At 64.0% G+C, this 21,530-nt stretch overlaps 3 protein-coding genes across 4 annotated transcripts; 1 reads left to right on the top strand and 2 right to left on the bottom strand.

Moving 5' to 3' along the window:
* Positions 1-3,074, bottom strand: TNFRSF4 (TNF receptor superfamily member 4). 2 transcript variants are annotated; one of them, XM_080802582.1, is made up of 7 exons: positions 2,694-3,052; positions 2,307-2,429; positions 1,717-1,818; positions 1,295-1,361; positions 648-844; positions 387-491; positions 1-291 (listed from the first exon to the last, which is right to left on the bottom strand). In XM_080802582.1, the coding sequence occupies exons 1-7, from the start codon at positions 2,848-2,850 to the stop codon at positions 221-223; spliced, it is 822 nt and encodes a 273-aa protein (XP_080658708.1). In that variant the 5' UTR covers positions 2,851-3,052; the 3' UTR covers positions 1-220. The 2 variants fall into 2 exon arrangements, with proteins under 2 accessions (XP_080658708.1, XP_080658707.1); XM_080802581.1 differs by lacking the exon at positions 648-844 and having other exon boundaries at positions 2,694-3,074.
* Positions 3,075-5,844: 2,770 nt separating this feature from the next.
* Positions 5,845-16,410, bottom strand: SDF4 (stromal cell derived factor 4). The gene is made up of 7 exons (XM_080800869.1): positions 16,201-16,410; positions 12,872-13,225; positions 11,897-12,033; positions 11,540-11,653; positions 8,052-8,210; positions 7,508-7,683; positions 5,845-6,433 (listed from the first exon to the last, which is right to left on the bottom strand). Exons 2-7 carry the CDS (start codon positions 13,174-13,176, stop codon positions 6,257-6,259), a joined length of 1,068 nt encoding a protein of 355 aa, XP_080656995.1. The 5' UTR covers positions 13,177-13,225; positions 16,201-16,410; the 3' UTR covers positions 5,845-6,256.
* B3GALT6 (beta-1,3-galactosyltransferase 6) lies at positions 16,410-18,969 on the top strand. The gene has a single exon (XM_080800870.1). The coding sequence runs from the start codon at positions 16,551-16,553 to the stop codon at positions 17,538-17,540; it is 990 nt and encodes a 329-aa protein (XP_080656996.1). The 5' UTR covers positions 16,410-16,550; the 3' UTR covers positions 17,541-18,969.
* The last annotated feature ends 2,561 nt before the right edge of the window (positions 18,970-21,530 follow it).

The raw sequence follows: 21,530 nt of genomic DNA, 5'->3' as shown, positions 1-21,530 counted from the left end.
CGCCAATGTCATTTATTGGGGGGACCACCCTGGGCGGGGAGTATGCACGGCATACGTAGCAGAGCCCTGGGCGCAGGCCAGGAGCACCTAAAACGGTGCGGGGTGGGGGGTTATGGGACACGGTGGCCTGCGCGTGGGGGCGCCCCAAAGCCCCTCCGTGTCTAGCAGGCCCTCGGGGCCCCCAGCCGGGGGTGGGAGCACCAGCTGCTCCAGTCTTGGCTCAGATCTTGGCCAGGGCGGAGTTGGCGTCGGAGTGCTCCTCCTGGATAGGGGTCCGGAAGCTGTTTCCACCTGAGGAGGGGAAGGAGCAGAGGCAGGAGGTGGGGGAGGGGCACAGCCCGCTGTGTGTGGGAGGCCTTCGGGCCGGGGTCACACGGGGTACTCACTGGGGGGCAGCCGCCAGGCTCTGTGGTGCAGAAGCAGCGCCAGCGCGGCCGCCACGGGAGCGAGGAGGCCCAGGCCCAGGCCCAGGACAGCAGCCAGCTGGGGGCCTGCGGGGAGGCGGGGCCTGCTGGGGTGGGGTCCACTAGAGCAAGGGGTCCAGCCCCAGAGGGCCTCCAGGAGGGCAGAGGGCACCCCCACCCCCGCCCTCTCTCCCTACCCCCCTTCTCCTTGCCCTGCTAGGGGGAGGCCAGGCCCCCCCTTACCCCTGGGGGGCTCTGTAGGGGGCGTGAAAGGCTCCTGGGAGGCCCTGGCCCAGGCTGTGGTGGGCTGGGCGGTGGGGGGCCGGGCTGGGGGGCCCTGGGTCTCCCATGGCAGCGTGGCCGGGGGGCTCCTGTCCTCACAGACAGCATCTGAGCTTTGACTGGCTGGCCGCACCGTACGCTTTCCCTTCAGGGTACAGCTGACAAAGGCAGGGGGTACTGTTCAGGCCGCAGCCTCCGACCCCCAACCAACTCCTCCCGGAAGGACCCAGAATTGAGGCAGGACCAGGGACGTGTGGGGAGCAACGGGCGTCAGATCCCCCCGGGTCCTGTCAGGCAGCATCCCACTCCTAGCCAGGGGACAGGCCAAGGACCCTGCCCAAGCCCCACAACCCCCAGGGACCCCTGCCCCACACCCTCACTCCCCACTTCCCCTCGTTCTGCCGCCCACACTGCTCTCCTCCCACCCCTACCGTGGAGGGCCCAGCTGTGGATGAGGCGGGCTCTCAGGGTCTCCCAGGGCCTGGGACAGAGTCAGACACTCCTCACGCAACCCAGCAGCCAGGCTGGACCAGGGCTGAGGCGGCGGGCAGCATGGTGGGGCCAGGGGTCATGAGGGACAGGGGCCAGGAGCCTCCCAGGCCACTCACTTGGTCCAGGGCTTGCAGGCCTGGTCGTCCCCTGGGGAGAAGTGTCCCGGTGGGCACGGGGCACAGTCTGCAACAAAGACAGCAGGACGGTCTCCTCACCGCCGCCTCGGGGACCGGGACGCTGCTGCTGCTGGGGGCTAGTCCCGGAGGGCTGGGCGCTCCCCCACCACAGCCTCCAGAAGCGCCTCCCGGCCCACATTCCACCCACTGGCCCGGACCGGGCCCCCCGCCTTTCTCGGCCTGGCCTGTTTGTTGGGGGAAAGGAACTCGAACTCGGTCTGACCCGTGGGGGTGGGAGGTACAGCGGGAAGTGACAGCAGGTGATGTGGAAGACGCGCTCCCTTGCCAGCCCCCAGGACCCCGCGGGCGCGCAGACCCCGCCCTCTGGCGCGCACGCTGCCCGCCGCCACCCCGGGGCTCACCGACGCCACGCTTGAAGCCGTCCCGGGGCTCGGAGCCCGGCTTACAGCCGCAGACCGTGTCCTGCGTGGGGGAGCATCTCTGCTTGGGTTCACTCCCACTTCCTGGGGGGGGGTCAGGGGAGGCGGGCACGGTCGGCAGAGCCGCCGGGCGGCCGCGCAGGCTGGAGGACGGAGGCCGGGGGCTCCTGGGCCAGCAGCCCCCTCCCCGCCGCGCGGGGCTCCGGGCTCTCTCCAGTCCCCCGATGCCACACTCCTTCCGGCCAGGTGGCCCTTGGGAGGCACGCCCAGGGTGGCTCCAGCCTCCCTTCCCACCCTCCGTCAGGCCCACAGCAGGACCCTCGGTGGCGCTCAGACCCGGCTCTTGTTGCCTGCGAAGGCCGGCCGGCAGGCACGTGCTCCCGCCTGATTCCCCGTGGCCTCAGCCCCCCTCCCTGGGAGGAGGGAGGGGCTCCCAGGGGGCCCCCCGTGGTGCAGCAGGCCCCACTGTGGTTTGGGGTTTGTCTCTGCGGCTATGGGGACCTCCTGGGAGCGCCCGGGCGGGGCGCAGGGACTCGCTCTGGGGTCTGGGGTCCGGTCGGGGTGACGCTCACTCTGATTGCACTGGGTACAGGGCTTGCAGGGCTCATAGTTCGTGGCCTCGTTGTAGAAGCCGGACAGACAAGGGCGGCACTCGGTGTCCTGGCCTCCGCTGCAGCGTCTCTCCATCCCGTAGCCTGCAGCGGGACGCAGGCCGGACTCAGAGTGGCTCAGCTTCCCCAGCCTCAGTCCTGGCGGCCCATGGCCCTGGGCCTGGTTGCCGGTCACCCACTCTGTCAGCCCGAGTCCACTGGCCCGTGACCCCCGTGTCCCGGGACCCCATCTGCTTGTTCCCCTCTCCCCAACCCCCATCCCCGTGTGTGTCCCGTCCCTAGGACCCCACCCTCCTGTCCCAGGGCCCCACAGGCACCCCTCCCCAGCTCTGTGGCCAGGCCACTCACCTGGCGGGCAGTCCTGACAGCACCTGCCGTCTTTGGGGTAGGCGTCCCCCACGCAGGTGAGCCGGGCCGCAGCCCCCAGCACGAGCCCGAAGAGCAGGAGGGCTGAGGGAGGCCCGCGGGGCCGCCGGGCCTGCACGAGGAGGAGACGAGGATTCATCGCCGGGGCGGTGCAGGAGTCTGGGGTTTTTCCTTGCAGGATGTGGCTATAAGGGCTGCGGGGGAGGGGTGGGGAGGGAGAGAGGAGGAGGGGACCAGGAGGAAGGAGGCCCAGGAAGGGCAGGGGACCCCTGACCTGGGCTGGTGGCAAGAAGGCGGCTAGTCTGGGCAGCAACCCCCAGGCTGCGGGCTTCTCTCCTGCCCTGGGCCCTCCTCGCCTCAAATACGCCCACTAACCTCAGGCTCAGCCAGCGAGCAGCGGGGTGCCGACCCGGCTCGCAGACCTGGGGCCAAAGTGAGGACCCGCAGCCGCTGGACCCCTGGCGGGGCCAGCACGTCTAGTCTGCATCCACTGTCCACACCGGACGCCCCCTCGCCCCACCTCACCAGGGACATGGTGCCCCTTGGGCTGGGCACATGGGTAGCCTCCCGCTCTGGCCAGCAGATCCCTCCACAAGCTCGCTCCCTCTGGGCGCCCACTCTCCCTCTGGAGGGCAGGTCGGACCCCTGAGGAGCAGCTGTCTGCTCCTGCAACCCTCCCCCCTGACAAAAGGCTACACACATGGCAATTCTCACCCCCTCAGCAAAGGGGTGCACAGAGCACATGGGTAAACTGAGGCAGCACCCTGTGTCAGGAGACAGGCCTCACACCATCCGGACCCTCCACGGGGCACCGGCTCAAGGGGAGAGCAGCCCCGAACTCCAGAGCACAGTCCCTGGCCCAGGCGTCCAAAACCAGCTCAGACAGAGGCAGTGGTCAAGAGCTCAGAGGGGACGAGCGTGCGAGCGTGTGGAGCGCGGCAGGTGTGCAGGCAGACGTGGCAAGCACAGCAGTGCGAGGCAGGGCTGCGCTGCTCAGTGTGTCTGAGCGCAGCAGGTGTCCCAGATTCACGCGTTGAAACCCTGACCCGCCATGTGGCTGTTTGGAGGTGCGGCCTCTAGGCTGCTGGTCAAGTTTAGACAGGCGGGGGGGGGGGGGCGGGGGGTCCTGATCCCAAAGGGCTGGCTTCCTTCTGGGAGAGACCCCAGGACAGTGCAGGAGACTGTGTGAGGACGACGGACGAGTGCAGCCCTGCCCACACTTGCTCTCAGAAGTCCGGCCCCGGGACAGGGAGATAGTCGTCCCCGGTGTTCTGTTAGGACAGCACCTGCTCTGCACCCTGGGTACAAAGTATGCCAGGAGCACGTGTGCACCTGTGTGTATGTGTGCATGTGGCATGTGTGCGGCTGCTCCTGTGGGGGGTGCCCTCTGCACCCACTCTGGCTCTGTGTCCTCCCTGGTGGCCAGGCCAACCCAGCCCATCCCACACCCACGCTGGGCTTAGGGTGTCCCCACAGCACCATGTGACAGTGGAGACCAGAATGACCCACCGGATGGCCCCCTGGAGCACATGGCACCCTCGGACACAGCCCCAGGTGGCTCCAGGGCAGGCGGGGAGGGCCGTGTGCAGGGCTGTGGTGTGGAGAGCGGAAAGAACACTCACGCACAGCTCGGACATCACTGGGTGTCCTGGGGGCAGGGGAGGCTGCCCTGGGTCGTTTTTTGGTACTCTTCAAACCATAACCTTGAGATGAAATTAACCATACACCAGTTAATTCACAAAGTTTCGGACAGAGGGCCCCTCTCGGGGAGGAGAGCAGGGGAGAAGTTGGAAATTCCCCTCCCTGACTCCCCGACGACAGGTAAGGAAGCTGAGCTCCGCGGCCCACCTGTGGGAAATTCCTCCCCGGCCCAGCAGGGCAAGGCTGCCACGGATGAGGCCCCCGCCCACAACAGCGGGGGGAGGGAGAGGCAGGCTCTGCCAGCAGCCAGGGGGCCACCAGGGGAGGGGATCGGGGCGTCAGGCAGCCTGGTGCGTGTGTGTGCGCGCACCCCCGTCTTCCATAGATGGGGACAAGAATCTTTTTTTCTTTTAATCAGGAGCACTGTAGCTTCTGAGGTTGAGCTCACTTGGGCGTCCGGTGGGCAGTGCCCCCCCCCGTGTGCCCCTCCCCTTTTCTGGGGGCCACGTGGGCGCTGCCTGCCCTCTGGCAGTACGGGTCCCTGCCGCCCGGGGCCCTGCCCACCTGGCCCACGAACCAGGGCCCTGTTCACGCTGACCCGCCAAGCACGTCGCCCACACCCCTGCCAACTCACCCACGTGGGCTGGCCACGGTGGGGACCCCCTCCCACCACACACTCCCAGCCCTTCTGAAGTCTTTCTCGTCTGCGGGGAACCCGGTACAGGTGTCACCGCGCCCTCCTTCCGCTACAGCATCCCCACCCCACGCTGCTCGGAAGCGGATCCCTGTGGCAAGGGCAGGTCATGAGGGCAGCTCAAGGCGGCTCCTCTGCCCACCGGGCGGGAGCCCCCACCTGAGCAGGGCCCTCCAAGGCCTGAGCGGACACACTGAGGCGCCACAGCCCACAGCTCAGGGCTCCCGAGGGGATGCCCAGCACGGAGGGGGCAGGGGCAGGGGCTGGAGGCGGCAGCTCAGAGGCACGTGAGGTCAGGGACCCTCGGTCTGTTAAACCCCTCACAGCTCAGTGTCCTCTGTCCCCACATGCTAGACAAGCACTGGACACGGCTGACCTCCAGAAAGGGCCTGGGACAAATACAGGTCTGGTGGGACCTCCACCAACAGCCCCGGCCTGTCCCCAGGCTCTCAGGCCCTCCCAGCCCCTGACCACAGGCTCGGTGAGACTCCAGGTCCCCTGGGCGCCTCTGCTCTGTTCCCCCATAGCCAGCCCGGCTGGAGCGCGGAGGGGACTCTCCCCCCAGCCCCTGCTCCAAGGGCTGGTCCTCAGACCCCTCTCCAGCCAGCACCTCCCAGGGGTCTCGCCTCAGCGCCACGCTCCAGACCCTGGGCTCCCACGCCCCCGCGGACCCCCCCACCGCTAAGCGCGTCCCTCCTGTGCAGCCCCACCCAGGGGCCTGGCAGGAGCCTGACCAAACCCTCTGTTCTCACCAGATCACCCACCTCAAAAGCACTGAGTGGAAGCCACCTGGCCACAAACGTTCCAAAATCATTTTATGAGCTTTTTTTCCAACAAAGAAATGAAGCTAGAAGGAAAAGGCAACTCTATCTTAACGTACATTAGTGAGATTCTCGTCACAAGTGTTTGTGTTTTCGGAGACGGAACGTCGCGGCAGGAACCCCCGGCGGCCGGCTCGGGCCCCCAGCAGAGCACATGCCAACGCAATGCCAGCGAGGAAGGGGCAGGGGCCGCGCTGCTCCCCGCAGCATGGTGAGCCCGCAGGGCCCCAAGGCGCCCGGTGCCCGGAAGTGAGATGCCCGCGCGGGGGGCACTGGCCCACGGCGGCACCGGCCCGGGCCGGCCGCTCAAGCGCACCTGGGGCAAGGCTGGGCCGGCGGCGGCCGGGCCCGGGGCGGGGGGAGCCCGGGGGGGGGGGGCGCGTGCGGGCTCAGAACTCCTCGTGCACGTTGCGGGCATAGTCCATCAGCTTGCTGCCCGTGAAGAACTCGCTGTATTTGAGGACCTCCTCGGGCTCCAGGTGCTGGTTCTGGTTCTCGTCGGCGATGGCGATCATCTGCTTGGCCTCGTTAAGAGCGTTGTACTCGTTCATGGGGTCCATGTAGTCCTATGGTGGTTCCGGGCACGGGGTCAGCGCGAACCCCGGCCACCACGGCCCTCCCCAGCGCGCCCACTCCCCGCCAGCACTAGGGCCATCGACCTCGAGTCTCAGCTCCACCATGGCGCCAGAAGTCCACACTTGGTGACGAGGCCGTGAGACACCCCCCACCACCGCCAGGCAGATGCCCCTGCCCCCCACGGATGCCCTGTCAGCGAGGTCAGCGCCTCCGGCCTCAGGGTAGTATCTGCACGGCTCTGACCCTGTCACCAGCCTCAGAAAGCAATGCCTTATTTAAAACACCCCATGCGCTAAGAGTACAGAAGCAGCAAGAAGGGGATGTGGGCATGTTCTGGAATGTTCTGGAAGGCAGACACCAGGCTGGAAGTGGCTCAGGGCCAGACAGCCTTTGCCTATGTGGTGCCTGAGACTCGCCGCCTCCCGTCCTCCTCAGGGCACTCCTGATGCTTCCTTCCCGGAAGGGACCGGCCGGAGGGCAAATAGCCTTGAGTGGCTGCGGGAGCCTGCCCGTGGGTCACGTGATGCCCGGTTACAAGCATGGACACGGACTCAACGAGCCGCCGTTCAATGCTCGAAGCAGATGTGTGCGCCAGCTATCAACAGGGATCAGAGAATTCTGGTGCAAAGACAATGAGTCATGCAGCGACGGGGAAAAACAAGCCCACACAGCACCCACACGGCACCGGCAGAAACGCTTCGGGGGAAGATGATTCCAGCGCGGCCTGCCTGCACCCCAGGCGCCCCAGATCTCACCAGCTGCCCACTGGGGAGTGGCTGCTTGGAGCCAGAAGAGGCCGAGGCATCCCAGGCCCCCTGGCTGGGGGCAGGCCAGCACCTCACTGGCCCAAGCACCACAGGTGACCACGCTGCCCGGTGACTCCCCCTCCCCTGCGCGTGGGGAGCCCACCTCCAGGTGCCACAAAGTGTCACAACGAGCAGCCGGGCCAACACTGCCGTCCTTTCCACCACAGCCCCTTGCCTAAGGCACACCTGGAAGGCTGGGGATCTGGGCCCGAACTCAGAGTGGGGGGAGGGCGGTGCCCCCCAGGCACCTGCACTCACCTCCAGCTCAGCCATAGTCACGATCCCATCATGGTTGGCGTCGATCAGTTCCTCAAACTCTTTTTTTCGGTCTCTGACCCAACTGTCATCGATGTCCTGGCCCTGCTGGTTCTCCACTGTGCCGACGGGCAGAGAGATGAACTCAGGCAGCGAGAGCTGCTTGTCGCCGTCCTGGTCTGCAGCACAGGGGAGTGAACACTCAGACTTCACGTGGATGTGGGGCCACCTGGGCCCACCCAGAAGAAAGTCAACCAAAAGAGGTTACCTGCCAAATTTTCAGTGTGTTAAATTTTAGCCTAAAGCTGTTTTAGGTGCGTCTCACCTGACCTGCTCTAGAGCCTGGCCGAGGCCAGATGGCCCAGGACAAGGCCTGACCGCCCCACACCACTGTGTGGCCCCACACCCTCCAAGACCCCCAGGCCGACCCCTGCCAGGAGCACTGCTGCAGGGGCACAGTAGGCTCCGCCCTCCAGCCCAGCCACCAGCAGGGAGCCCGCCACCCTCCCCCCCTCCCCCCGAGGCAGGGTCACAGGCCAGGCCTCACCCAGGTCCCGGACAATCTCCTTGACCATGAACTTGAGCATGCCACGGCTGTGCTCAGGATGCAGGAATGACAGGAACTCGTCCTCGGTCAGAAGCAGGTCTGGGGGGGGGCTGTCCGCCTGATACCAGCGGTCCTTGAGGTTCTCCAGCACTTCCTGTGCTGAGAGAGGCATCCCCGTGAGGACCCAGGACACCTGCTTGCACCTGAGAAGTTCTGAGACGTGCCGCCTGGGAAGGCTGGCTTAGGACACTGGTGAGTGAGGCCAAGGGCCTTGCCGCTCGACGGAGAGCTCAGCCCTCAGGCCTCCTCAGGGAGGCAGATGGTGCACAGGCCGCCAGACCCAGACCCTCCCAAGTACAGGTGCCGACCCCCTCCGTGTAACAAACCCAGACCCCCTAAGACACGGACTCCTCCCCCACCCGGACACACACAGGCACAGCCCCCCGGCCCCCCGCCCCGTGCAGCCCCAGCCTCGGCTCACTGCTGCCGTTTGCTCCCGGGAGGGGTGGAAAGCGCCGGGTGGGCGGACTCGCCCTGCCCCTACAGGAGCGAAGCACACCTCGTTCCTTTCTACCTCTTGCACGCGCGCCACACACAGAGGGCAGGGCCCTGGAGGAAAACCCGGCTTCCAGATATGACTCAAGCGTCCCCACAGACTCTGGCGCAGCCCCCACTCTCCCTCCGTGGGAAGGCCTGGCATGGGGAGTGGGGCCCAGAGCTTGCCCCCACAGCCTCACAGGCGCCGTGACGGTCCAGGGCTCCAACGGGGCGGAGCGGTGGAGGCCGGCCGAGCAGGAAGAGCCGAGGCGCGGAGATCTGTCCATGCCCTCACCGTAGCCTCCGGGAACAGGGGCGCCCAGTCCTTGGCCCATCGCAACAGGGACACGGCTGCCTCCCACACAGCACCCACTCCCTCGAGCCTCAGCGCCTTCTGATGCACAGGAGATCCCGTGGTGACCTACTTTTTAATGGCAAACCCACCTAGTGGACGGTGGCAGCAAGCGGCGCTCCTGCCCGCCACGCATGGGGACAGGCCCAGACTCTGTGTCTGTCCATGGCGCCTGACAGAGGAAGGTCCATGTGGCTCCAGCGGCTCAAGGGCCTCGACACGAGCTCACTGGAGACCTAAGTGGGTGCTGAGACCAGCAGCGGCTCTCCATAAAGAGAAGGACACACAAGCAGGGACGCGGGCGGCTCCAGCAGCCGGAGGGAGGCTGCCACCAAGCCCTACAAGCCCGTCTGCGGTGCCTGGCGACAGCAGCCCCATGAGCCCCAGGAAGGCACACAGCCTCAGCGCCCACCTGCGCTCCCCGGGCCTCCCAGACCCTCAACACTGCTCTTCACCTCCGACGCCCAGATCTGCTCGCCCCATCCAAACAAAAGAAGGAATGAGGAGCCCTGAACACGAGTGAGATGAAGGAGTCAACAGGCAGGCTGAGGCAAGGGAGTTCATGCCCCAAAGGACGGGTCCTGACCCCAGGCACACCCGAAGGAAAGGTGCTGAAGACAGACCAGCTCCCGAGAGCAGCCAGGGACAGAGCGCCGGCAGCCCATGCCCAGCAGCCACCGCAGAGGCTGCTGCCAGATGCCCCACACTGGCAGGAGGACAGAGGCCCCCCAGAACCCCCTGATGCTTCCAAATGCTGGAACGACAGGACAGACCATGGAAATGCAAAACGGAGAAAGATGCGAGAAAGGCAGACAACCATTTCAGAAAAAATAATCACATTCAAGGCACAGGCTTTCAAAAGAACAGAAGTGAAATCCTGGACGGCGTCCCGGAGAACTGGGGAAGGCCGGCCGGTGCCCGAGGGCATCCGTGCTGCTCAGGACTGGGGTCTGGTGCTGCTGGTCACGTGTGCGCCATAAACAGACTGAGCACGAGCAACAAAGGTGTAAGACAGGGACGAGGCGCCTGTGACGGGCGGCCCCCAGGGGGACAGGTGGAAAGCTGCCGCCGCACACACTGTAAGACGCTGCAAGAAAAGGGTCCTACGGACCAGGGCATCTCGTGCAAACGTGGCCCACAGAAGATCCGCGAATGAGACCCAAAAACACGTAAGAAGAATCCCAGACCGTGACCAGGTGGGACTCATCCCAGGTGCACAGGTGGTTCAACATCTGAAAATCAGTTAACATGAGCATCCCAACAGGCAGAAGAAAAATCACACGATCCTATCAACGGGCGCAGAAAAAGCATGACATAAAACCCAATAGGCATTCATGATTCAAACTCTGAGCAAACCAGGAATAGAGGAGAATGTCCTCCGTGGGACAAAGAACACCTACAAAAAACCTACAGTTCATATCAGCTTAATGGTGAGAAAGCAGACGCTCTTCCTCTAAGATCAGAACAAGAAAAACATGCCCCCTCCCCACTGCTTCCCAGCACCGTACTGGAGTCCCAGCCAACGCAAGGTAAGAAAAGGAAATCAGAGGTGGACAGTTGGGAAGGAAGAAACAGACAGTCCGTGTTCACAGACGTCATGATCGCCTGCGTAGAAAATCGGAATCAGGGGCGCCTGGGTGGCTCAGTGGGTGAAGCCTCTGCCTTTGGCTCAGGTCATGATCCCAGGGTCCGGGATCGAGTCCCGCATCGGGCTCTCTGCTCGGCGGGGAGCCTGCCTCCCCATCTCTCTCTGCCTGCCTCTCTGCCTACTTGTGATCTTTCTCTGTCAAATAAATAAATAAAATCTTTAAAAAAAAAAAAAAAAGAAAATCGGAATCATCTGAAGACCCCAGGCTGCAAGGTTAGAGCGGCCAGTCACTCCCCTACGTGCAGAAGGGCAGGCAGGGAATCAGGGTTAAGGACACGCAGGAAAACACAAACAGAAAGAAAGTATGACAACAACCTATGGGGACAGAGGGATCTGGGCCACGAAACAGCAGCACCGACACAGACAGGAGTGCCCAGCAGGAAGCAGGAAGGCCCAGCAGCAGGAAGCACGTGCGGCCCCGGGGCCACAGCAGCTGCCGTCCCGAAGCACAGGGGGCCCTCTCCTCCCAGCACCAGGATGCTGGCCTCGCAGACGTGGGACGTGCTCCCTACCGCGTCCCGGGGGCAAAGATGCCGCAGAGCAACTCCCACGCGCCCACAGGCTCCCGGAGAAGACCCGACGGGACAAGGTGGGGACGGTGACCCAGCACACAGAGGAAGGACAGGACACGACAGGCGGCATACCGAACCCGCCGCCCCGCTGGGTTAGGGGCCCAGGCGGTATCCAGCCGCTAGCCGCCGCCGCAGCACACGAGCCCGGGAGTTTCCCTGGTGTCCCTGCGGGAGGCCTCACACCTCCTGCACCAGGCTACTGGGAGGGCAGAGCTCCGCCCGGCGGCCGGCCGACCCCGCCCACCTCCGCGCCCCACCGGCCTCACCGCAGCCCCCCAGGACCCTGTCCTCGCCCACAGACCAGCCTCCCCGGCAGCTCCAGCCCACGGGGAGGCCCAGACCACAGGCCCCCCCAGGCTCGCCACGGCCCGGCGCTCACTCTCCTCGTCGACTTTCAGCTCCTCCCCGTTCCTCATCTTCTCCGCAACTTCTTGCTCGCTGTGGCCTTTGCTCACCAAAAACTTCACCTTGTACTCGTCCCACGACACGTGGCCTGGAAGGGAAGGCCAAGCTGCTAGGCTGTTCCGCAACACATGGTTTTAGGAAGAGCGAGGTCGCGGTGCTCGGACCCTGCCAATGAGCCAGCCCTACCGGGGAGTACAGAAAGGCAGGAGTGGCCCCGCCCAGGCCCCCGCCGGCCCCGCCGCCCAGGCCCGCACTTCCTCTGCCCTCTGCGCACCCCGCCCCCTCCTGCTGGCAGCCTCCCTCCCCCGGGTGAGGGTGAGGTGGGCAGTACCGTCGCCGTCGGGGTCCACAGCGTGGAAGTGCACCTTGCTCTCCTCGACGGCCTCCTGGAAGTGCTCCGCCGTCTTCTCCATGATCCAGCGTTGCATCTCCTTGGCACTGATCCTCCGGTCTGTGTTCACGTCCACCCTGCGGGCAGAGGCGCGCCGTCAGGCGAGGCCTCTAGAACCCGGGACGGGACAGGACAGACTGACAGACGGATCAAAGGGTGGCCAGCGGGGCTCCACCATCATGAACAGGGACGCGCTCTGCCCAACAGTGACGCCGGAGCTGTCAGGGGGCAGCGGGGATGGCTGGGAAGGCCGTTCGCTGGGCGGGTCAGCCCAGCACCACTTCCCCACAGTCTGGGGGCCGACGGGGAGGACAGACCCGGCCCTCGCCCTTGCTCACAACAGGCGGCCCCGTCAACCCAAATCGACACACCCAGACACTTGGAACGGGACCAGAGCTGTGACGCCAGAGCACAGTCACGTTTCGTACATGGCTACAGACGGCTCGGTGGAGAAGCAAATGTAGATGCAAGCGTGTGCACATGTGAATTAGCAGTGCCCACGGATGCAGTGGCTCACACACACGTGTGCAGACTAGCACGTATGTGCCTGACTTAACACACCTACGTACACACACGTTCAAGCGCGCACCCGTCATCCAGCCCCGCCCACCGGGAGGCCCACTGGCAGGGACACCAGTGCCCAAATTCTGGCTTCTACACACCGTCCGCCAGGAGCTCAGGAGCTCCTGTCAGTCTCCTTCCTGGAACCGAGCACCGTGAATCCTGGGTCCTGGCACATGACTGGGCTACCATGCCCCCGATACCCTGGGAGCCTGGACCCCACCAGGCCTGTGCTGGGCAGACAGCCCCCCGAGACCTGTGGGCCCTGCCCAGGCCCAGCACCCGGCCTGCGTGAGCTTCGGTCCCAGCACACGCCAGCTAGACTCTAGCGGCCCCCCAGGCCTGGGCGCCTACTTGGAGAAGAGGACCATCAGCTTTCTCCTGCTCCTCCGTGGCTCCGCGTCCTCCTCAAACCCGTCCATGTCCTTCCCCAGGAAGACCTCCTGATGGAAGTCCTTGTTGAGGTGGCCGTCCATCTCCAGCTTCACCCCGTTCAGGTGGTCCGGGGGCAGGAGCTCATGCTCATCCTTGCTGCCGGCTCTCTCCCGAGCAGATGAGTGGTTGGCAGGCCGGGCAGACACATCCATCAGAAGGATGACCCCCAAGAGCCAGAGGCAGTGAGGAGCCAGGCCGCCGAGGGGGACCTGCCTGCACGCCATGGCCGCCCTGGGTCCGGACTGCAGGACGGTCTGCGAGTGCGGCCAGGAGCTGGGGAGAGAGGGGCGGGGCAGGTGAGGAAGTGAGGCCTCGGGTCACAGCCTCCCCACCACCCCAGGCACTGCAGAGGGCTCCAGCATGCAATCACACGTCTGTAAAGAAGACACAGCCGCCGTCCAACGGCGCGCCAGCCGGTACCTCTCTAGAGAGCCGTCTACTTCCCAACACGAGATGGAAGTTCTTGGTTTACAAGATACACCCTGGACACACCGTTTCCTTTTCCAAAGATGCCCACCTCAGGGGCTGCCCAGCACCACTAACCCTCCCCCCTTCCAATGCCCACAGTGGGCATTCCCGGAACAGTCTCTCTCCATCCCCCGTGCCATCGGGACGGGCTCCAGAGTCATGGTAACTCACTCTCCAAACCCAACTCAGCATTTATGAGCTCCGTGACCTTGGCTAAGTCACCTGGCCTCGCTGCCTGTGTCCACCCCGAAACAGGAAGCCCCTCTCTCACCCCAAGGCTTTGTGACGACCGGGCCTGGCGCCAACAAATGCCCAAACCCACCCAGCAGGGCACCAGCCCTTTCCTACCTTTCCTTCTCAATGACCTCTGCAGGTGCACACATGCACACACACACATACACACTCAGCAAGTACACACACGCACACTCGTATGCACACGTGCGCATGGATATACATGCACACATACGCGTGTGTGCATATATACATATACATACACACCTACGTGTGTACACCCACATACCCATAAATGTGCACATGCACACACTCCCTTGCACACGTTCACACGGGAGTACCAGCAAGTCTGTCATCCCTGGCGCACTGGGGCCCAGCAACAAGGAAACCACGCCGCCCTTCTGTCCACTCGACCACGGTACGGATCCCAAGGCCACATGCACTCGTGCCCAACGCTTGGCCATCCCTGCCTTCTCCCACATCTGGCTCCTTCCACCTGGGCCCACCTGTTTTCCCTCACACCTTCCAGTTTCCTCCAGATGCCCTTCTGGAATGGCCTGGAATCCCCTTCTGGCTGGCGCCCGAACATGGCCCGGCCGCCCACCCGGGTCCCTGCTTGGCTTCTTACGGACCTTCACGCTCCACACTTCCCAAAAGGAACTCCAGCTCCTTCTCGCCCTTTCCATGACCCGCTCCTCTCATAGTCTGTCTGCCTGGCAAACACCGGGGGTCCTCTCAGGTGCAGCTGAGCCCCCCTCCTCCGGCCGTCTTCACAGAAAGGAGCAGCAGAGGGAAACCCACCTGCTCCCAGGGTCCAAAGGTGGTGGCCGTGGACGTGCTCGCCACAGGCCAGAGTGCCACCTGCCGCCAAGCTGGGGCATGGAAGGAAGCACAGGGCCACACATCGGACAGAGCAGAGGTCAGTGCTGGCCAGCAGCACTGCCACCACACCCCGGCCTGAGGGCACACAGCACCGGACGGGGGCTCTAGCGGGCCGGATGCCACCCCCTCACCCCCTGCTTATCTGGCGCTTCCTCTTGAACCTGCTGCTCCCGCACAGCATTACTCACCTGCCAGCTGACACCTTTACGCGCTGGTCTCCAAACCTGACCACTATCTGGGTTTTTCAACAAGACTTTGCTCTCCGAACTCATCTGTCTCATTCCTCAGACGAAGCAATCCTCACAGGGCAGCGCACATCCCTCTTTCCAGCTGTGTGGAGCCTGCCGGCTGCCCCAGGACGTCCTCTGGGCTTGGACTGCCCTGAATCACACGTACTGGAACGCCACACGCTACCCCACCCCACCATCCCAGCAGCTGTCACACTGTCCACACAACCCAGTGAACCTGTACAGGGGTTTCTGCCACACCGCAACACGTGTGTTCCTGAAAACGTCAGTGCTCCGCAAAAATGCACAACAAAAAACACAGGGCCCATGGGAACAACTCAGGGGATGTGTCTCAAGACCGAAACAACTCGATCTAACGGGCCAGGAAGAAACCAGTAAGTGGTGGCCGGCGAGGGTCCCACAGACTCAGCACGCAGCTCTCGGAGGCTACTAAACCGATAGAGACGCTGGGCACAGGTGCCAAGGAGATGCCCGTGGGACTGCCCCTAAGGTGGGCCCAGGAGGACACGCAGCCTGCCGCAGGCCAAGACCTGTACAAGCCTGCGGCCAGCAAGGTTTCCTTTCCTGTGGGAGTGGAACCCTACCCCTGCGCCCCAGCTCTCCTGGCTGCGCAAACCAAGATGACCTCCCCTGACACTAATATCGCCCTCGCTGGTCCTGGCCTTGAAAACACGTATCGTGTCCAAACACACTGTACTTTGCTCCCTGAAAAAACAAAGTCAACTCCTTACTTATCTTCAGGTCTAGGACAGGACGTTCTGCACAAAAGGAGCCCCAAAATACCCGCGCAGATACCAGGACGTCAGGTGAGACTCTGGGCGCGCACAAACGCAGCCCCTCAGCTGCCCAGCTCCTCACCCTCGGCCTGCCCTTCCCCCTCGCCCCCCGGACGGGCATGGCAAAGGCCAGGGGCCTGGCTGGCTGACCCGGGAGTCCCCGTCCTCCAGAAGCGACGTCAGCGGAGGGGGGCAGCACCACCCAGGGGCCCGGCTTGGTGCAGGCGGCACTTCTCGGCCATCCCGGGTGGGGTCCGTGCCGGCGACCCCAACCCTGGCCGATCGAAAGGCAAACGCGTCGCCTGAAGGCGCTGTCGCCGCTCTTGGGAGTCTTAGGAGTCGCGCAGAGAGCGTTGGTAACAACGGCCACGGGCCGAACCGAAAGCCAGGGGCTCTCCACGCACGGCTTCAAATCTCCCCCAAGTCCTAGCGAGCAGATCACCTCCTGCGGACGAGGCGAGCGAGGGCCGCTCGCTGGTAAATACCGGGATCCACCCGACCGCGCCGCCGACCGGCCAGCCCCGGCCTCAGTTTCCCGGCGGCAGCCGTCGGTGAGGGCAAAGAAGACATGAGCCCAGGGTCCAGCGGCCGGAGGGAGCCTCTGCAGGCCTCCCGGCGCCCCCGACCCGGGGCCCTCACTCACCGGCCTCCCTCCCCTCGCCCAGGATCGGCCGAGCGGGGCCCGAGCGCCCGTGACGCCTCCGACGGGACGCTCCTAGGCCGCGGCCATCTTTCTTCCGGGAAAAGGCGGACCGGGAACGGCGCGCGCGGGCGCGACGCCACCGCGACGACGCCGGCGCCGCCATCTTTCCTCTGGGCGGAAATGGCCGCACGGACGCCACCCCCCCCCGACAACCAATGAGAAGGACACGCGCGCCCACGTGACGAGCGGACCCGTGACGGGCAGCACACGGCCCTCCGCCTCCGCCGTCGTTGGACGCGACCCGCGCGCCGGCTTCGGGGCCTCGGGGGCGCTTCCCGCGCGCGCGCGCCATGAAGCTGCTGCGGCGCGCGTGGCGGCACCGGACGGCGCTGGGCCTGGGCGGCCTGGCGCTCTGCGGCGCCGGGCTGCTCTACCTGGCCCGCTGCGCCGCCGACGGCCCCCGCCCGCCTCCCGGCCGCAGCCCCCCGCCCGCCGAGCCCGCGCGCGCCGCCGCCTTCCTGGCCGTGCTGGTGGCCAGCGCGCCGCGGGCGGCCGAGCGGCGCAGCGTGGTCCGCGGCACGTGGCTGGCGGCGGCGCGGCGCGGCAGCCCGGGCGACGTGTGGGCGCGCTTCGCGGTGGGCACGGGCGGCCTGGGCGCCGAGGAGCGGCGCGCCCTGGAGCGCGAGCAGGCGCGGCACGGCGACCTGCTGCTGCTGCCCGCGCTGCGCGACGCGTACGAGAACCTCACGGCCAAGGTGCTGGCCATGCTGGCCTGGCTGGACGAGCACGTGGCCTTCGAGTTCGTGCTCAAGGCGGACGACGACTCGTTCGCGCGGCTGGACGCGCTGCTGGCCGAGCTGCGGGCGCGCGACCCCGCGCGTCGCCGCCGCCTCTACTGGGGCTTCTTTTCGGGCCGCGGCCGCGTCAAGCCTGGGGGCCGCTGGCGCGAGGCCGCCTGGCAGCTGTGTGACTACTACCTGCCCTACGCGCTGGGCGGCGGCTACGTGCTCTCGGCCGACCTGGTGCACTACCTGCGCCTCAGCCGGGAGTACCTGCGCGCGTGGCACAGCGAGGACGTGTCGCTGGGCGCCTGGCTGGCGCCGGTGGACGTCCAGCGCGAGCACGACCCGCGCTTCGACACCGAGTACAAGTCCCGCGGCTGCAGCAACCAGTACCTGGTGACGCACAAGCAGAGCCTGGAGGACATGCTGGAGAAGCACCAGACGCTGGCGCGGGAGGGCCGCCTGTGCAAGCAGGAGGTGCAGCTGCGCCTGTCCTACGTCTACGACTGGTCGGCGCCTCCGTCGCAGTGCTGCCAGAGGAAGGAGGGCATCCCCTGAGCCCAGCCGCAGCCGACCTACCGCACGTCGCACGGCGCTGGAGGGAGGCCAGGACACACGCCTCAGGAGGTGGCCGCCGCAGCGAGAGGCACTGGGGGCCTGGGGGCCCTCCCACTGGCCTTAGATGGGCACAGCTGACCGGTTCTGGCTAGTCACCCAGAATAAGCCCAGCCCTCCAGGGGGCCAGGCGTATTTGGCGAGCAGCAGTGGACAGCTTCTAGGTCGCAGCTCCGGTGGGCACCCAGGCCTGTGCACCCCAGGGGCCGCCGTGGAGCCTCACTCTTGTTCTGGGTCTTGCCAGGGCAACACATAAGGTCCAGGCAGAAGGGTCCTGTCCCTGGATCTCAGCGCGCATGGGCCTAGACTGGGAGGATGCCTGGCTTTGAGTGGCTTGCACGGTGCCCCCCGCAACCTCCCCCCTGGCTGTCCTCTACCAAGGGCGAGGAGAGCAGCCAGAGGCTGGAGCCCACAGGCACTTGCAGACACCGGCCCCAAGGAAAGAATCTGGACTTGTTCTGAGGTGGGGATCATGTGACGTCCCACGCCCTGTGTTGACCGTCCACCTGGGAAGTCCCGGCCCGGAGAGCTTTGGCTGCCGGGACTGACCCTCCAGCCCTTGCATGTTCCAGCCGAGCTGTGTGTTGCACCCAGTGGCTTTTATCAAAATCGCTGCAGATTGTGGGGTTAGGTTACCTTTTCTGTTCCGTGTTGATGTCTTGGGTCACGTGGCGTTGACTTAACTGTGTGTCGGACTCTTCTGCTTCAATGGTATCTTGGTCTTCGTTGCTTTAGACTGAATTCCCGGTAACTGTCATTCAGCGTTAGTCTGTGACGTATAAATATTGTAAATTTGTGTAGATAGAGTTTAAGTACGAGTGTGTGGGTCTTGTACTTTTTAAATTATTTAAGGGAAGACTTTTCTATCATAACTTGGGCTTTGTGGGTTAGTCTGTTTTTACAGCTGGAGTTGTAGACTCGTTACTGCCTGTGTGTTTAAATGTGGAAGAATCCTAAAACTCTCCGTTTCTCTTCCCAGTTCACACAAAAAGTCAGTCCCATTGTTTCCTTCTGAAAAGACTTTCCTTTAAAGGCTTCCTCGCGGCCATGCAGGGGCAGGCGTTTCTCACACACGCGTCTGTTGTTTTAGACTCTGGGCCCAAGTTCCCAGAATCTGAGCCGTCGGAGGCGTCGGAGCCGGCGTGCGGTTTCCCACATTCTGTCTTAAGAAAACAGGCTCTGCTGGCCGGCACATCCTTTTGGAGACAGAAAACACGTGCAGCCTCCTGGCTGGCCGCCTCGCATCCACTCACGCATCTTCAGAAGATCAGGGTTTCTTTTTTCCCATTAAATGTGAAAAGTGAGTGCTGTGGTCATCACAAAAGTCCAATAAAGAGGCTCCAGGACAGCCGTGAGCCCTCCTGGCAGCGCAGCGGTGTGTGATGCTGCACTTCCCTCCTCTGGTACCTGCGCCGGGCCGCCTGCCGGTGCTGGAGTCTGTCGTCCGCTTCGGCGCAGTGCAGGACGCGGGGAGCTAATCTCCGACTGGCGCTTTCATCGCCTTTCCTTTGTGTTCTCGGGCCGTGGGTTTTAAGAGCAGGTGCCTTGGTGCCCTTGGGCCGCGGTGAGAACCCTGCAGACAAGCGCGCGGAAGCAGCAGACGTGTCTTCCTCACAGTCTGGAGGCCGGCAGCTCAGAGGGCCCGCGGGGCCGAGTGCTGGTGAGGACCTGCTTTCTGCGGCACAGGTGGCCACCTTCTCGCTGCATCCTCATGGCAAGAGAGAGCCAGAGCAGGCTCCCCGGTGTCCCTTTGTACGGGGACGCTAATCCCACCGAAGGCCCACCCTCGGACCTCAGCTGACCCCAGCTCCAAATACCGTCACATGGGGGGTTCAAGTTTCAATTTACATTTTTGGGGATACAATCAGTCATTGCAGGCTTGGGTTATTTCTGTTTAAAAGTAGAATATCCAGAATTTGGCATCTCGGGCCAGAAGGGGTGGTCTTGGGGTTGCAATTTTCCTGTCTTTAGAAGGTAGAACCCGGGCCTGTGATTGTCAGGTGAATGTGGGCTTTCTGATTAGCTGCCTCGAAGCAGGCTCAACTGCCCCCTGTGAACAGGTTTCCCAGACAAGGATTCAGGAGAGGGTCCAGGTTTGAGGACCCTGGGGTGAGCAGAACGGGACCCTGCCGGCCATTTTCACCTGGAGGTCCTGTCTGACCTTGGGGCTGTGGGACGAGTCGGCATGTGCGTGTCTCCGTTTCTCAAACGAGGAGACTGTGCTTGGACAGACCAGACAGGTGGCTGGGGCCCCATGCCAGCGGCAGAGCCAGGCTCCAAGCCCAAGGCTGGACCTCCACACCCGCGCCCAGCATCCACAGTCCTGCTGTGGCTTCCAGGTTTCTCCGGAGTGGACCCAAGGGAAAGCAGGGCACCGATGTCCAAGACCTCCTAGTAACAAAATCTAAAAATCTAGGCATGTCTCTTTGGAGGAGGGGGTCCCCGAGTGTAAGCACTCGGGTGAATCACAGGGAAGTGCCAGTGTGCAGCCAGGTGTGACCGAAATGGAAACTTCGTATTGTTCCACCTAAATCATTAAATTTCAAGACAGAACCAACCAGATACTGGGCTGATGGCGCGTCGTTGCTGTGGTTGTGATGTCCGCATTCAGGCCACACGCTGGGGCTAAAGGCCAGGAGCCCCTCCCTAGAGGGACCCTCAGGGGTCACCTTATCGTGGCCCCAGGGCATGTGGGTAGAGCCTGCCCTCCTCCGGTCTGGCAGGCATTCTCCAGGTCGGGGTACCCTCCCTACACTGTACCTCCCACCCACTGAGGGCTCCCCACCATCTGGACGTGTGTGCCCTATAGACCAGGGGGTGAGCTCAGGCTCTCTGGCTCTTGGGAGATGGGGAGTCAGACCACCGGACTGGTTTCTATGGGAATTTAGGATACAGGACCACTAACCTGTCTCCCAGCCAGACTGGTATGTCCAAGCGGCCGTCAGGGCCCACCCTTGCAGGGCATCGGGACCAGGTGGGCATGGGGCATCCGGCACCACCTCCAGGGGACACCTCTCCTCCTGGGGGGGCCCTCATCCTGCCCCGCCCTCCCCTAAAGCCAATGTGGAGAGCCCTGGCAACAGCCCTTTGACGTTCCTGAGAAAAGAGGAAGAGATGGGGGCATAGAGGCTGAGTGCCTTGGCCAAGGTCCCAGGGCTAGAAAATGGGAGAAATTTCAGAAATCCTGGCCGTAGCAGGAGGAATCTCCTGAGAATTATGCCAGAAACGTCCATCCCAAAAGGTTGCATACTGGGTACCGCCATTCCCATGACATCCTCGAATGGTCGCGGTTCTCAGTGCTGCCGGTCAAGGTGGGGTCAAGGTGGGGTCAAGGTGGGGAGGTGGAAGGGAGCCGGGGCTGGGTTCTGGGGGTGGAGCTGACCGCCATCTGGCTCGGATGTCCCTGTCCTGCTTGTGATACTATCCGGTGGTTTTGCAAGACTCTACCGCTGGGGGAGCCTTGGTGAGGGGCGTGGCACCTCTGTCACAGCTGCATTAAATTTGCAATCATCTCAAAATTTAAAATTTAATATAAAAATATGTATCACGTCACTAATTCCAATACAAAAGAGAAACATGGGACCTGAGAGAGAGACCGGAGAAGGCAGGGCGCCCTAGGGTGGCCGGGCACCGGGAAGGGCCCACACAGTCGTGCTGGGGAGGCTAGCATGGCTCCCAGAGGCCAGTCTTGAGCCCTGTGGCAAATGGGAGCTGGTGCGCCACCCTACCATCTGCCCTGTCCCCCTCGGATCTGAGCCAAGACCCCCACCCCCTTCCCTGCCCCCCCAAGCCCCCTAAAAGCCTGGGGGGCAGAGTTGGCAAGAGTGGAGAAGGATCAGGGACGTGGTAGGAACTGAAGTGGGGTGGCTACGGTGCGGTGACTGCCCTGGGACACACACCTGCTGGAGGAGACCTCGTGCCAACAGGGCTTAC

Source organism: Martes martes (genome assembly GCF_963455335.1).
Source record: "Martes martes genome assembly, chromosome: 4".
Lineage (NCBI taxonomy): Eukaryota > Metazoa > Chordata > Mammalia > Carnivora > Mustelidae > Martes > Martes martes.
This window is presented reverse-complemented; position numbering and strand designations above follow the sequence as displayed.